At 39.0% G+C, this 14,390-nt stretch overlaps 3 protein-coding genes across 4 annotated transcripts in view; 2 read left to right on the forward strand and 1 right to left on the reverse strand.

The window, feature by feature from the left end:
* LOC110043128 (uncharacterized) overlaps window positions 1-14,390 on the forward strand; it is a 62,588-nt gene that overhangs the window by 1,150 nt on the left and 47,048 nt on the right. Inside the window, exons 3-4 of the mRNA XM_089291474.1 lie at window positions 248-467; window positions 1,487-1,634. Coding sequence (XP_089147600.1) covers window positions 248-467; window positions 1,487-1,634 — 368 coding nt within the window. The remainder of the gene's footprint in view (window positions 1-247; window positions 468-1,486; window positions 1,635-14,390) is intronic.
* On the forward strand, window positions 4,728-7,363 carry LOC149110696 (uncharacterized). Of its 2 annotated transcripts, none has more exons than XM_089292120.1 (2): window positions 4,728-4,891; window positions 6,270-7,363. In XM_089292120.1, exon 2 carries the CDS (start codon window positions 6,279-6,281, stop codon window positions 6,978-6,980), a length of 702 nt encoding a protein of 233 aa, XP_089148246.1. In that variant the 5' UTR covers window positions 4,728-4,891; window positions 6,270-6,278; the 3' UTR covers window positions 6,981-7,363. The 2 variants fall into 2 exon arrangements, with proteins under 2 accessions (XP_089148246.1, XP_089148247.1); XM_089292121.1 differs by having other exon boundaries at window positions 6,275-7,363.
* LOC149110697 (uncharacterized) lies at window positions 7,007-9,844 on the reverse strand. The gene has a single exon (XM_089292119.1). The coding sequence runs from the start codon at window positions 9,726-9,728 to the stop codon at window positions 8,652-8,654; it is 1,077 nt and encodes a 358-aa protein (XP_089148245.1). The 5' UTR covers window positions 9,729-9,844; the 3' UTR covers window positions 7,007-8,651.

Genomic DNA, 14,390 nt, shown 5'->3' on the forward strand with positions numbered 1-14,390 from the left:
TCAATCAACCTACAAGTGTTGCTTATTTGACCACTTACCTTAATTAATCCATGGTGTCTATTGAGAATTTTGTGGCGAAACGCTAACCGCTTCCCTAGTTACAAACTAGTGTTTTTTTTTTCCCAATAAGAGAGCTTCGTGTTTCACAATTACATCAAACGGAATTTTTCTTTGTCGTTTAGTTCCTGGTTATGTTCCATGGGTGTCTGGATACGATCGTGGTCCCAACTCTCTTGAGATTAGCTAGTCTCCTATACCTGAAGAAGATACTCATGGAGTTCTTCTTGGCTACGTCGTGTATTATAGACGTTATGGTTCCTACGAGAACTTCACCACTGTCAAAGTGGACGCAAGTACCCGAGTATTAAGGTTTACAGGTCTCTTAGGGACCACGACGTATGAAATCAAAGTTGCTGGTCGTACAGCTTCTGGAGAGGGTCCTTTGCGTACCACATACGTGAGGACAGGTTGGTAGCTAATTGCTGTGTTTAATAATGAACGATTTCTTAATAAGCAGTGTTGAAGCACTTAAACGGTTTCTTTTTCTTATATATCTAATGAAAAGGTAGAGACTTGATGTGTTGATACTGACTGTCACAGGTTAATTAGCTTGGCTATTGCGTAATAGTAAAGTACAGGTTTAGTTAATCAGGCAAATTTGGTGCATTTTTTGGCGGGCTATAGTCTTTGGGGGATTTCTCGCCGAAATTTGTGATAAAACACCGCTGTTTTGTATCACCTGATGTGTCTTTTAAGAAATTAATCAATCAATTAGACAAAACAATCCTGTGAGAACAAGCACTTACTTCAAATGTTCAATTTAGTATTAATTTATAGTCTCAACCAAAGGTTTGATTCAATTAAGGTGTTTGGATACAGTTTTTACTGGACCATTCCAAGCATTATCGATGAGCTTTGTACCTGTCGTCCCTGGGTCGGATCGATAAAAAAATTTGGCCACGTATTGGAAATAGATTGAACTTTGGTATAATACATTTTTATGGCGATCGATATTTCCATGGAAACAATAATATAAGAAAAAAATGAAAATAAGTAACACAGGAATTTTGGGTGAATATATTAACAATGGTGTATGGCAAACTTACTGTGATTGATTCTTTAGTAGCTTTTCTTTAGTGATTTAAGAGTAATATCTGTCAGCTGTTGTGTACTAAATCGTTACTTTAATAATTGTCTAAGTGATAATTTTATTTCGTTTTCAAACATAGCTGTTGTGAAAATACCAGCAATACTTTCCTTTGACATTTATCTGTAGCTTGGTTTGACAACGTTTTCTCTCTTAGCAGCTAGTGAAAAGGTAAGTAATATCAACTTACAATACTAAATTTGCATTAAACGCGTGTATCAAAGACTCAGTGCGTTTCGCAAAGTGTGCACACATTGATCTACAAATTTTAAAGAATTTTTTTTACCGGCAAGGAAGACGGGAGAAACGTTCTTTTAATTTCTGTGCATTCCATTAAAGCTTGTGTAGGGACGTTCAATGGTACTACAGGTGAAATCAATATAACAAGCAGATACTATTCAGGAGATTGTTACTTGAAAATCCATTCACCGTCAGTGGACTCAAGCATACTTCTAGTTGTTCAACGTTTCCAAATGCAGTATTGCTGGTAAGAATTTTCAATTATTCCATTATTTTTGTGAACCTACTTCCACGCTGTAGTGTCACTCAAACAAGAAGAGCAGCTCTTTTTTCACAGGCTGTCTTTTTCACTCCCGAGATATGATCATGTTTTTTTGCATCTGGTCATAAACCTTGGGATTTTGCTTTTACTCTAGACGTACAATTCGTGATAAACCAATATGATTGCGGGTTTAAATTGTTTTTCGCTTTGCTACCTGCAGACTGTCTGTGCCTCACTTTCACAGAATTCTCTGCCGTCGTTCATTATTAACTACTTAATAACCGAGAGTGAGGTCGTTACGGGAAAATCTCAAACTGAGGTCTTGCCGTATTGACCGAGCTATCGCTCGGTCAATACGGTATGCCGAGGTTTGAGATTTTCCCGTAACGACCGAACGGTCGAGGTTATTAAGTTGTTTATTATATGGCTCATGAATTAAAGAACGGAAAAAAATTATTCGAGCGGAGGTCGTCAATTTACATCCGGCGATGCGCGCGTTTACCGATTCATTTATTGTCTTAAACCCAGGGCAAAACTACACAGTCAATGAACCTCACCACTGTATTACGTATTCCGTAAAAAACACACATTTCTTTACGGGAAAAGTGATTGTCACAGCTTCAAAAAGGTATTTTAGTATCGTGGTGCCACAAGTTGATGGGGGGGGGGGGGGGGGGGGGGTTCCGAGTTTTGTGGCGAAAGGTCAATGCATATAAAAAAGACAAAGTGCTTCAAAATAGTCCAAACCAACGGTCTTTCGGTGCATGAAAGAAAATACTCATGCTTCAAAATGCACTGCTCAGAATAACTCGATCTTCGCATTCACTTTCGACAACATATTTTGGCCTTCTTCATTCCGGGATTTATGGAAGAACTTTTCAATCCTTGTGAACGTCCTAGGCTTCCTGCAGTTATCAGAAACACTGCTACTGACAGAAACCGCCCGATTGGTTACATCTAATGATCCTGGAAGCTGATTTACACTTGCTTGTGTTAAAGCGAGAGAATTTATTTGACGAGAACTGTGACGGAGTTCAATATTTCGGTAATTGTTGTGACTAAGATGATGACTCAAAAGTTTTCTTCGTGGTGTTCTGCTCGGGATACATGACAGTTTTGCCGATGTTGTTTTTCACCTAGCGCTCTTAGCTTTACTTAAGACTGGGCAAACTTTGATTGTCTTTCACTAGTGCCCGCCAAGGTTACCGGCTGGTAAGTCAAAAACGACTTCTATATAAATTTTATTAAGGTAAAATCTCTAAACTTTTAGCCACTTACTTTCTTTTACTGTTTTTAATCGGCTTTCATCGTCTCAATGCGCTTGAATTTTCAGAGCCGGGCTCTTCCTAATTTGCGTAATCCGTAATCGGCCCGTGGACATTACGGCTGCATAATGACCGTTCAGATCTCGCTCTTAGCCAATCAGAGCGGGCGTTATATCAGCCACAAGCAAAAGCCATGTGATTATCGTTGAAAATTACAGTGAGGACACTCGAACCATGAACACGTAGACTTTTTGGTGCATTTTTTCCTCATCCAATGAGAGCTCTTAAAAATATAAAACAAACAGCGGTGATAAACATTTTAAAAACATGCATTTTATGAACTTGACGTTTCGTATGTTTGTCAACATACATTTTCAAAAATATAACCGTTAAAATTTTTGGAAAGCTATTTATACTGTATCAATGGGGGTCTGGAACCTAGACAGAATTAAAAACATCTGCAGTAGACATTTAAGACGTTTCAAACGAAAACTGTCTGTAAAGTAAACAATGGAAAAGCTTTCATAATAAAGTAAAAGCTTTTCACTGCTGACATTGGCATTCAACGCTGGCTGCAACTCCTGAATAAATAAGGTCTCCTTAATCTTACAATGGTAGTCAGTTTTGCCGGACGTCAAAATGTCAAAATGGTCCCATTTGATGTTGTGACCAGTTGTTTTAAGGTGATCAGCAATAGCAGAAGAGTGATCATGTTTCGAAGGGGCCTGGAAATGTTTCGTTTTCCGATCGTGGAGTGTTCGCTTGATTATATTTTTAATGAAGCTGCGATGGCCGAAGACCAAGAGTTTACATGAGAATTCTTTGTTCGTTTTTCAGGCGCTGTCCAATCACAACGGTGGCGGGAAAATATTCTATAAGTGTTTTATGGCGCGTCTCGACTACATTATTTTTCGAACGTAAAATGCCTACGGGCCTGCTAATTATGCTGGTAAGAACAATTTTTATCCCTAACTTCAAGTAATCTGTCAAGTTTTTGATGCCCGAATGGCCGACTATACGATTGAGAGGCACAAAATATGTGAAGATTAGTCACGATTGATTTGTCGGTAGACTTTCGGTTAGTCAAACCTGTCAATGCTCGTAAGAGGGAGTTGCTTGTCAAAACGGAGGAAAAATTGCGAATTTACTAGCAGAAGCACAGCGTTACGGAGCATTATCAATGACTATGATCTGTGATCGCTGACCGTACGTGTGACATTGCAGTTCTTCGAAGTGACGCGAATTGTTGAGTAGACAAAGATTTCTATTTTTCTCTGATATTACCAGGTACAGCTATCAGCGAATGTGCCAAAACATTGTTCTCAAATGATCTTGCATGCTTTTGAGTGGTTTCCGAAAGGTTTTGATTGGAAATACGATTGTTACGAGCCTTCAAAACAGCTATCGAGCAAATAAAATGCACATTTGCAAATTGATGTTTATTTCATTTTTTCATACAACCCGGAACTCAACGTAATGTTTGTTTTATTATAAATATTTGTTTAAGGTACAGGCAGGATCGATTTTAAAACGCTCTGCTGACAAAAAGCTATCTGAACCAGGTCAATACATAGATCGTTCACATAAATTCTTCACATGGAAATTCTGGATTCTTTCAATATTAAATACCGACAGATCAGGAAGGTTTGCTTTACATATATAAACAAGAGTAAGTTCCTTGTTGTCTGTTCACCATCGTTTAAACTTAACTGGATAATATTTCTCTACTATCTCAAAGGGATGTCATTGGTTTTATGAAAAACTTTTATGAAGCTAAAGTCATTGACGTCGCCGTCCTATACGAAAATTAGAGACCTTACGCAACAGGACGGCTCAAGGAGAGGACGGCAAAATTTCATTGTGTGACGTGCGTGACTGCTTGCTTCGTAAGCTATTTGACGCCATTTCCGGTTTATCACTGCCGTCCTCTTAGCGTTCACGACGTGAAAACAAGGAGTTTGAAGTTCTGAGGAAAACGTGAGTATTTTTATCCATTTATTTTCATCTTAACCTTTAATTTTTTGGATTGAACGATAGAAACAGTCTACCTGTTTAGTTACCAGCCTTTGTACATATGGAAATAACTTTTTTTAAAACGAAAATGAAGCCTACTTGTAAACGCATGACGAAGTGCTCAGACTGGCTTATTTGTGAAAATTTAATTCTCCTTCTTTCTAAGTTATTTCTCTGTAATTTTACAGTTTTATGGCAGTTTCTGTTTCATCTTTATCGTCCGAATTACAATTCTGGTGTAAAGTAATCTTTTTCTGCCTTTGAGAGTTGTTTTCAGCAGTGTAAGTGCGGGATATATTTTTATTTGTTGTAAACCAACTTTGAAATATAAATTACATTTGTACAGTATGTTGCCCTATTTACGGACACTTCCACTCTTACGATACTGTATTTCGTAGTAAAGATAAAAAGAAATCTGAACGATACGTTTCGAAGACTTGTTGATTAGTCTGCTTTCGTTATTTCGTTTCGTGGCTGAGTTGGGCTCCGTTTAGACAGAAAGATTCAACTTTTTGTCGAGGTATGTAAAAGTTTTCTGTGATTCGTATCGCACGTCGAATTACACTGATGACTTCTTCGCTAAAATCGAAAGAAAATGCTTTAAGCTTCGGAAAATAGGTAACTTTTTAAGTGAATCTTTTTTCATTTGACTTTATTAGACGTATTTTGCAATGATCGAAAAGAATAATTCCAAGAAAAAGGGAGTATTTATATCGAAGCGAATCGATCGTCAGAAATATTAGGGCACCGAATTTGGCCAACTTTTTCCGTAATTACTAAGAAACCAAGCAGGTTTAGGCGATAAAACTTCATGACTTACTTACCAGCAGTGAAAGCTACATTGTGAGTAAATTTCCGCTCGTTAATCAGGGGCGTAATGCTAGGATTTGGGGTCACAATATGTCACGCCCAGGGTACTTACATAGTCCACTGCAGATGTTCACTCCTGAAAATGGAGTATATAATTACCTAGCACTAGAAAAAATTTATGGCATGTTGATTCTTCGGATTCGCACTTTTCGCCACCTGGATAAAAAGGTTTGCTTGTTGTTTACTGAAAAAAATATCTCACAAAAGGGGGTCATGGGCATCCCAGGACCCCCCTTGCTATAACTCTGTTAATGCTCTGTTGAGGTAAGATATTGTGGTTATTGCAAAAAGTGTCCGGAATTATAAGGCCAACATGCTGTACTTCAATCCTCTTCAAAAATAATGCAGTGTGCCTTTCGCAAAAGAAATTCTGATCCCAAAGACCATTGCATGTGAAGTAATCAACCTCTTATCTTCATTTTATATAATTAAAAACCAAGAATTTCAACATGTTTGTTTCTTCATAACCTAGAACAGAAAGATGGAGTGGAAAACAGAATGTGATCTACTTCTATTGCAAGAAATAGTTGTGTCCGAACCTTACCAGTACAAGGCTTCAACAAGGGAGAGAGGAAAGATATGGGAAGATATCACAGAAAGGTTGAATGCCACTGAAGCATTTGGAAATCAACTTGGACACAAAAGAGCTGTGAGAGACAGGTATGCCCTGTTGGCCAAGAAATTTAAGAAGAGAATGGCAGAAGAGGAAAGTGCGAGTGGAATTTCACCCGAGATGTCAGAAACGGACAAGCTGCTTGACCAGATTATTGAGAGATTTGAGGAGAGCGACAGGGAGGCTTGTGAGAATTCAGAACAGGGCGAGAAAAATAAAGAAAATGACAGAAAAAAAGCAGAAGAGATGAGGAAGCGTTCCATGGAGAAACTTGGAGAGACCAAGAAAAGAAAGGCTGAGGACGGTGAAGTAACACCCAGAAAGAGAGCATCAGGGTCGGAAACCCTTGTGTACTTGAGAGAAAAGGCTGAAAAGGAATTTGACCTGAGGAAAGGAGAACTGGAAGTTAAGAAAGATGAACAATCTGCACAACTACAGATGTTTCAGTTCATGCAACAACAACTACAGCAACAGCAACAACAGCAGCAGCAGCAAATGCAATTACAACAGCAGCAGCAGCAGCTTCAAAATCAACTTCTCATGACACTTATTGAAAAAATTAATAAATAAGTGTATAATTTAAGACATGGATAAGGTTTGTTTTGGGTACACATTTTTATTGGTTCATATCATGCAATTGTTTTATGATTTGATTGAACCACAAACATGAATGTCTGTTGAAATGTGAATCAGTTATTTAATTAATATTAATAATTTGAAGGTTTAAAAAGTAATATTGTACAATGCTTTGAATGTGTCTTCATCCTCTATTGTAACAATTTTTTTTACGGATTTAGACATTAGACTGGTGTTTTCTTTAAACTTCAAATATTCTTTAAGAACAAGTTCACCTTCATAATTTTTAGCCATTCATACACATAAAAGGCTTCTGAACATTGTGATCATTATTTAACACATATTTATACAATAAAATATATATTTCCTTATAAAAACCTTCATCATGTTGTCAATTAAACTTTTCCAATAGGGGAAAAGTTAAAAAAAACTAAGGGAATTAAATACCCTTTAAGTAAGAATTTAGGTTCAGAAAAACCTTCTCTACGTACAGGGGAAGGGGCTGAGTGTCTGGGGTACTCTCAATCTGGCAAACCATAGTCTTGCCACACTGAAATTTAAGACAAGTTGAATATCAAACTTTTTTGATGCTCATTTCACTGTTACATCGCAGCATTTAACGAAACAGCAAAGCCATTTCATAATCAACTATGGTTCTAAGAACACTCTGCAATTAATTATGCCATTACTTCATATGAACATTATCAGAAGGGGGAAGGGGGGGGGGGTGCAAAAACTTAACTCCCACAGCAGCAACCTTGTACAACTTTTCCTCAAACAATGAAATAAGAAAAGAAATGCCTGGTAAACGATTTGAAATTCCAGTTTGTTACATTTGTTATTTCTTGAAAAGACTAAACCCACAAATCTGACAGCAAAAAAAATGAAACACCAATGTTTTGCAATTAAATTACAGGAAAACCTGAGAACATTTAAGTTTTTGACATAACTCAGTTGTGTCCCCAGTCCATAAACTTCCTCAAAACAAATAGAATGGATGCTTCATTTTGTAAAGCCTACAATCAGCATGGCTTAAAAATTCTTCAAACTGACATGTATTAAGCTTAACTAATGGCCAGGGTGGGAGGCGCAGTGGCCTAATGGTTAGTGTGCTGGACTCCAGATTGGGCAGTCCGGGTTGAAGCCCTGGCTGGGGCACTGTGTTGTGTTCTTGGAAAAGATACTTTACTCTCGTAGAGTCTCTCTCCACCCAGGTGTATAAATGGGTATCGGCGAATTTACTGCTTGGGGGTAACCCTGCAATGGACTAGCATCCCATCCAGGGGGGAGTAGAAATACTCCTAGTCCCTTCATGCTACAGAAACCGAGATCAGCTCCGGCCTGATGGGCCACTAGGCTCGTATACAGACTTTCTTTTTTACTGATGACCAGGGGGTAACTCTCCTGGGTAACTCCCATATGAAAGGAATAAGGCTGCTTGTCTGTAATAAACCATGCCCTTAAAGAAGACAAATCCGGATGTTGCTTGAACTTAATTTGATCTTTGTTTGCAATCCTAAAAAATAGCTGAAAATATTTGTGGTTTATCACCAATTGAGACAACATCCAAGACTTGCACCCTACTGTACATGCAAGTGAGATGACAAGCATTCCAATCAATTTCATATGGGAGTCCCCAGGTACTGATTGATTAGAAATAATATCTTAAATAAAGTAACCCTGTAATGAAGGCGGTTCGACACCAAAGAACGAGGAAGTATTTGACCCATAAAGACATGAGTGGGCATTTCTTAATAAGGCACAAATAATATACATTTTGCCTACGGCACTGAGTCCAACTTTGAGATCCCTTTTGAAATCTAAAAAAGTAAAGTATTGCAAAATGTCTCCAAATACCCACTCCACAGCTGTTCTTACTTTACTCATGGACAAATTATATTGTTGCTGCTGCGGTGTTAAGGCATTGCCTTTAAATGGTCCCTGAAGGTGGACTCTCAGTGGGTATGCAGGGTCCCCATACACACAGAGTGGTTGGCCAGTTGGGGAAACACAGTGGTTTTCTAACATCGGTAGAAGGCCAGACATCGCCAACATCCCACTGTCGTGTCTTCTTCCCTCGACGGGACCAAAAAGGTTTGCGATAAGTCCATTGGGCGCAACAACACTCTGAAACTTAATTGCGTGGACTCTTTTGTGCCCATTGTTAAGTACTCTTTGATTTTCGCCAGGCCTACAGACTGGTCGAACCGTCCCATCTATAAATCCCCAACAGTTGTCAAGGGCCGCTCCTTTCCGGTAGATTGCTTCAGAGAATTGAGCCAGTTGTGCTTGAGACAGCCACGGTTGGTTCAGACGTGAGAGTAAACGTCCAAACTGCACATGAAGCAAATCCATCGCTTCTCCCACCACCATGCTCAACTGGGGAACAGGTCTTCCGAAACGCGGTACAAGGTCTTCGTATCTACACGGATACGCAAATCGACGTAAAAGCATACACAGTGCTTCATCGCTGTACACGGAAAAACGATTTGGGCAAGTGATTTTGTCCGGAAGATTAAACACATCGACTAAAGCGTATATGTCATGTTTCAAAAAGCGAAATTCGCTTTTGCACTCGTCGTCGGAAAGACTGTCAAGATCAAATTTGTCGTATTTCCAGTACGGGATTTCGAGGTTCTTCGAAGTGTTCACATCGTAAAGCAACAGTAGTTCTTCGTCATCAATCAAATTCAGGTCATTAGCGAGTAAAAGTGCTTCTCTTGCTTCCCTAAATGTAGCCATTTTAGCTTCAAGTCGTCTCCATGTCGTGTTGTGTTGCGTAAGGTTTGTTTACGTTTAGGACGGCAACATCATTGCTCGCGTGCTCAGCCCAGTCCTCGCGCGATCTGAGGTCGCCGTCCACATCGACCCGTCCTGTTGCGTAAGGTCTCTATTGACGACACGACACGCGAAAGTTTCCCGCGTCCACTGCCGTTCCCGTCTTGACCTTCCAGTCCTTGCAATTCGTATAAGGGTGCCTAATGTTGCTTGTGATGCAGAGGACATTAATGCCATGCACTCAAATTTTAAAACAGTATTTCGCAATGTAGAAAAGAATCTGCAATCAAGCCGGTTACATCACTAGGCGACTCAAATGGCACAGAAATCACGAATTCACTGTTCGCGGTAATTCATTCCTCTGTGATAACAAGTTTTTGTGCCGCTTAAGTTGTTATCCTTGTTACAAAAATCCAGAGGGAAACACGCTTGCAGCGACGGAGTTTGTCAGACTCCTAGAGGTTTCGGGATCTGTTACAGCAAAACAATCCAACGGGAAGACAGAGAATACGCAGTACTTGGGTCCAACAAAAGGGTTTAATCCACTAACGAACCTCAGAACGGAACCAGAATGTAACCAATACGGGATAGTGGTATCCGGCGTCCCACCACCGGGGGCGTAACCGAAGAAGAATTTACAAAACACCTGTATTTATGCTAGACTTGGTTCTACATGTTAAATCAGGTACTAAGCGACTGTTTCGTTCCTGGATATTCATTTTTAATTGCTTGACTCAGGAGAGTTTCAAGCTAAGGTTGGAGGAATGTGAGGGGAGAATTTGCCGATATTCATAACCATAAAAAAGCCAACAGTTAGCAGTCAAGGGAAAGTTAAATAACCATGGTAACCACCTGTCTATCTGTATTATCGTGTAACACCTTGTAGTGAGAACTACCTGAAGTTGCAAGTAGTTAAGAGACATCTAGATTACCACGTGAAGTTTTAAAATCAGTTAAACGCAGAAGAAAAGTAAGAGGCAGAATTCAACATTTCTTGAAGAAAACGTTCCCGTTTCATCTGTTTTATTCACTGTGGCTACCAGTTGTGAACTATGGATTGTCAAGCTTGCTCATGGAAAAGAGTCTTTTTGTACTCGACTTTTTTTAAACAAAATTTGAAAAAGAAAAGTGTTGGTCTTCTGGTAGGAATTATAAATGTTATCCAGAGTATTTGTCCGAGTTCAGTTTGATAATAAGAACTATCTCTTGTCAGAAAAGAAGCTTTTGTTATCTGGAGACATTGAATTAAACCCAGGTCCTGCAGAGATTCCTAATCCACTTACCTACGGCCGTGGATTCACGTTCTCATCGAGCACCTATTTTCCATCCTTGTTCGGCGAAGGTGAATGTAAATTGGCTGTCAAAATACAGCAAGGGATATCCGACAGTGGTAAATTTCTTCCACAAGTGTATCGGGGAAGAGTGCTTGAGCTACACTATTAAGAGTCCCTGTCCATAAATATGGAAATAACTCGGCAAGGGTCGAAAATTCGATTTCGCTTATATTTTTATGGTAGATAGGCTAGGGCATGACAAAGACTACTAAATTGTCTTTTTGGAAAAATATCCTTTTGTTTCAAAGAAATATGCAAATTGCCAAATTCCGCTAAAATCGTCATTTGACGCACCATTTCATTAACCAAGTTTGAGAGGCTCGCATGCAAAACCACATCATTCTTCCGTCTTTAAAACACTCAAATATTTTTGTGCAATGTTTAAATGTGTACTGAGTTGATTTTAGGGAATGTTGCGTTGTCTTTTTGGGTGCAAAATAATCAAATTTGGAAGGCATGTAATTTCATTCACTTAAAAGTACTTCTTGGATATAATTAATTTTCACCATGTGTGAAACCCTCAAATGGATTAAGCTTCTGGTGGTTGAATCGCAGAAAGATGGTCTACAGATCCCTGTAAAAATTTCTTTGGGTAAATGATTGTGAGCGACGCGAGAGTTTTTCAAAGTACATTAAAAATACAAATATTTGACCATCCGTCGTCAAATTTCAATTTACGGGTTAGACGTATATTTTATCATGCGCCGCACTACTTGACCTATATTAAGTTGAAATAGACACAGAGCTGATAATTTCGAAATGTTCTAACCTCATTTGCTGTAAAAGGCAGGTCCAAAGCCGATTTGACGTGTTTCTTTCACCATTTGTCGCGCATAAAGCAGAAGTTTGCTTTTGTTTACACAATGTTTACGTCCGATGTACAGCGCCAACTGTCAACTTATTTTAATGGTCGAATACCATGAATCTGTGACCCTCTTTCGACACATATGATCACCACTGCATCTACGTCAAAAACGGCTGAATCATTTGTAGACAGTTGATTGCTTTGCACTACACTAAAATCTTACGTTTGATCATCATGGTTTGATGGCTTCAATCCTTGCTTGCAGCGGTTCCTTGTTTCTTCGTCACGCAATGCTGTTATCCCATTTTAGGGGGTAGGGGTAGGACAATTTCTATCCCTAATACGTAAGGCACCGTAAAGCTTGGAACCACTGGGAGCACACAATCTTGTTGAGTAGGAAGAGATTAAATTAAGAAATGAAAAGAATGAATAGTTTACCATTGCCCCTGTTGTCATCTTTTACTCGACCACCGCTACCTATGCGTAATACCGTAACGCTAAACTTGTACCTAGGTCTTTTCGCGCTGTACAATTATTTTTGGTTTACATATAATACAGTGGGCTACCCTCGGGGAAATGGGTGGTGACCGCTTAATAGGGGCTGGTCGCTTAGTAGAGCTTGGTGTACCTTGAATATTTAATTTTTCACTCTCGGGTTTTAAATTTCTAGGTGAACATTGAGTCAATTCAAGACAATCATGATAGACGTGTGTTTGAATTGTTACTCGTCACCTTCAATTTCAGACTCTTATCTGCATCGACCTTTCAGAAACAAAGTTTTTAAATTTTGAGGGGCCGCTTAATAGGGGTAAAGACAATAGAGAAACCCTTATCGGAACGACCAAATGGTGGCCGCGGACGCTTAATAGGGGTTTTATTTACAGTATTTTATTGACAATAATTTTGGACTGTATTGACAACAGTCCTCTATTTTCTGTTACAAACATATCAATGCCTCACGACTAAGCAAACAAAATACGCCAAATAAAATGGCATGGCCAGGGTTGTTTACTCGCGTAATTACTAATTAAATTTAGTCTGTTTTTCTCACGAATTAGACACGATGTGATTTCCTATTTTTCTCTCAGCTAGTTCTTGCTTTATTGATCTATAATTTGTTTATGGCGATTTTTTTTAAAATTGCAGTGAGTACAGGCGCTAGCTTTATCAGCTGTTGTCTGAAACATCAGAACATACAACAAAGGTGATTTGGACCGAGGCCACGTACACTATAGAATACGATTATATAAATATACACATATTATTATATATATCTGAACAGATGAACAATGATTAAATTGTTTCACTTATCCTGAGAGTGCTCTATACGAAAATAGATCAAGATGTACAGCGTATGTCGTGACAGCATTGCGTGACGAACAAATACAGCTGTAAGATGGTGCTGCGCCGACACGTTTATCAGGAATGGTCAGCAATCGATCACACGTAATTTTTGGCGCAGTGCAAAGCAAGCAACCATCTACAAATGACTCATCCGTTTTTGACGTAGATGCAGTGATGATCATATGCGCCGAAAGATGGTCACAGATTCATGGTATTCGACCAATAATAGGTTGGCAGTAGGCGATGTACATCGGACGTTAACGTTGTGTAAAGAAAAGCAAACTTCTGCTTTATATGCGACGAATAGTGAGAGATCGGTTAGAAACACGTCCAATCGGCTTTGGACCTGCCTTTTACAACAAATGAGGCTAGAACATTTCGAAACAAGAAGATCTGTTAGATCTTGTAACCGCGCTTTTAAAATTTAACTGTTTGCTTACCACTACAGTCGCAACGCAGTGCACATTCCAAAGCAGTCCTTGATGATTCTTTTGTTACCGTACACATCACATCACTTGATCCACAGAAAGTGTATTATTGCACCATCAGTCGTAGCCGTTGTGAAATCTCGGATGACGTAATGGTCTTAATCTGGAACATTCTTCGGGATATGTATGGGGAGGAACGATATGAACGATACAATAATAACACTATTAACAACAGCTTTCTTTCTTAAAAGTCATGATTAAATTTAATTGGTGTTTTCTACGAGTAAAGGGCTAGCAAAGTAGTCACACGAGTCACATAATTCAAGACTTCCGTTATCCACGGCTATCTTTAGTACGGTGGTTATTTCCCTTCCAATGACGTAATCCTTGCACGTTCTGACATGTTCTTTGCTTGGCTCGCAAATATATAATTTTCCTTCTGATCACCGAGCTCGCTCCTATGAAACAGCCAAAGAATTTATTTCATTTGCCTAAAACCACAAGAAATAATCGCAAAATTGCAAATAAATTAATGACCGTCGCTTCTGGCGAAATAAACTTGGAAAGTAAACACGATCTTATTTGCCACGTAGCGAAAGTGAAAGATGCAACCTCAGCGCATTCCATGGCTGACGTAATACCTTCTTTACACGTATTTAATGTTCCCTTTGAATCCAACGCTTCGATAAAACCAAAAGAAAATATATTTTACCCA

The sequence above is a fragment of the Orbicella faveolata genome, unplaced genomic scaffold (genome assembly GCF_042242905.1).
Source record: "Orbicella faveolata isolate gen_17 unplaced genomic scaffold, um_ofav_v1 contig_24, whole genome shotgun sequence".
Taxonomy (NCBI): domain Eukaryota; kingdom Metazoa; phylum Cnidaria; class Anthozoa; order Scleractinia; family Merulinidae; genus Orbicella; species Orbicella faveolata.

Bases quoted from the DNA above. Each gene is read 5' to 3' on its own strand.
- LOC149110696 (XM_089292120.1), top strand. From the start codon at position 6,279: ATGGAGTGGAAAACAGAATGTGATCTACTTCTATTGCAAGAAATAGTT.
- LOC149110697 (XM_089292119.1), bottom strand. From the start codon at position 9,728: ATGGCTACATTTAGGGAAGCAAGAGAAGCACTTTTACTCGCTAATGAC.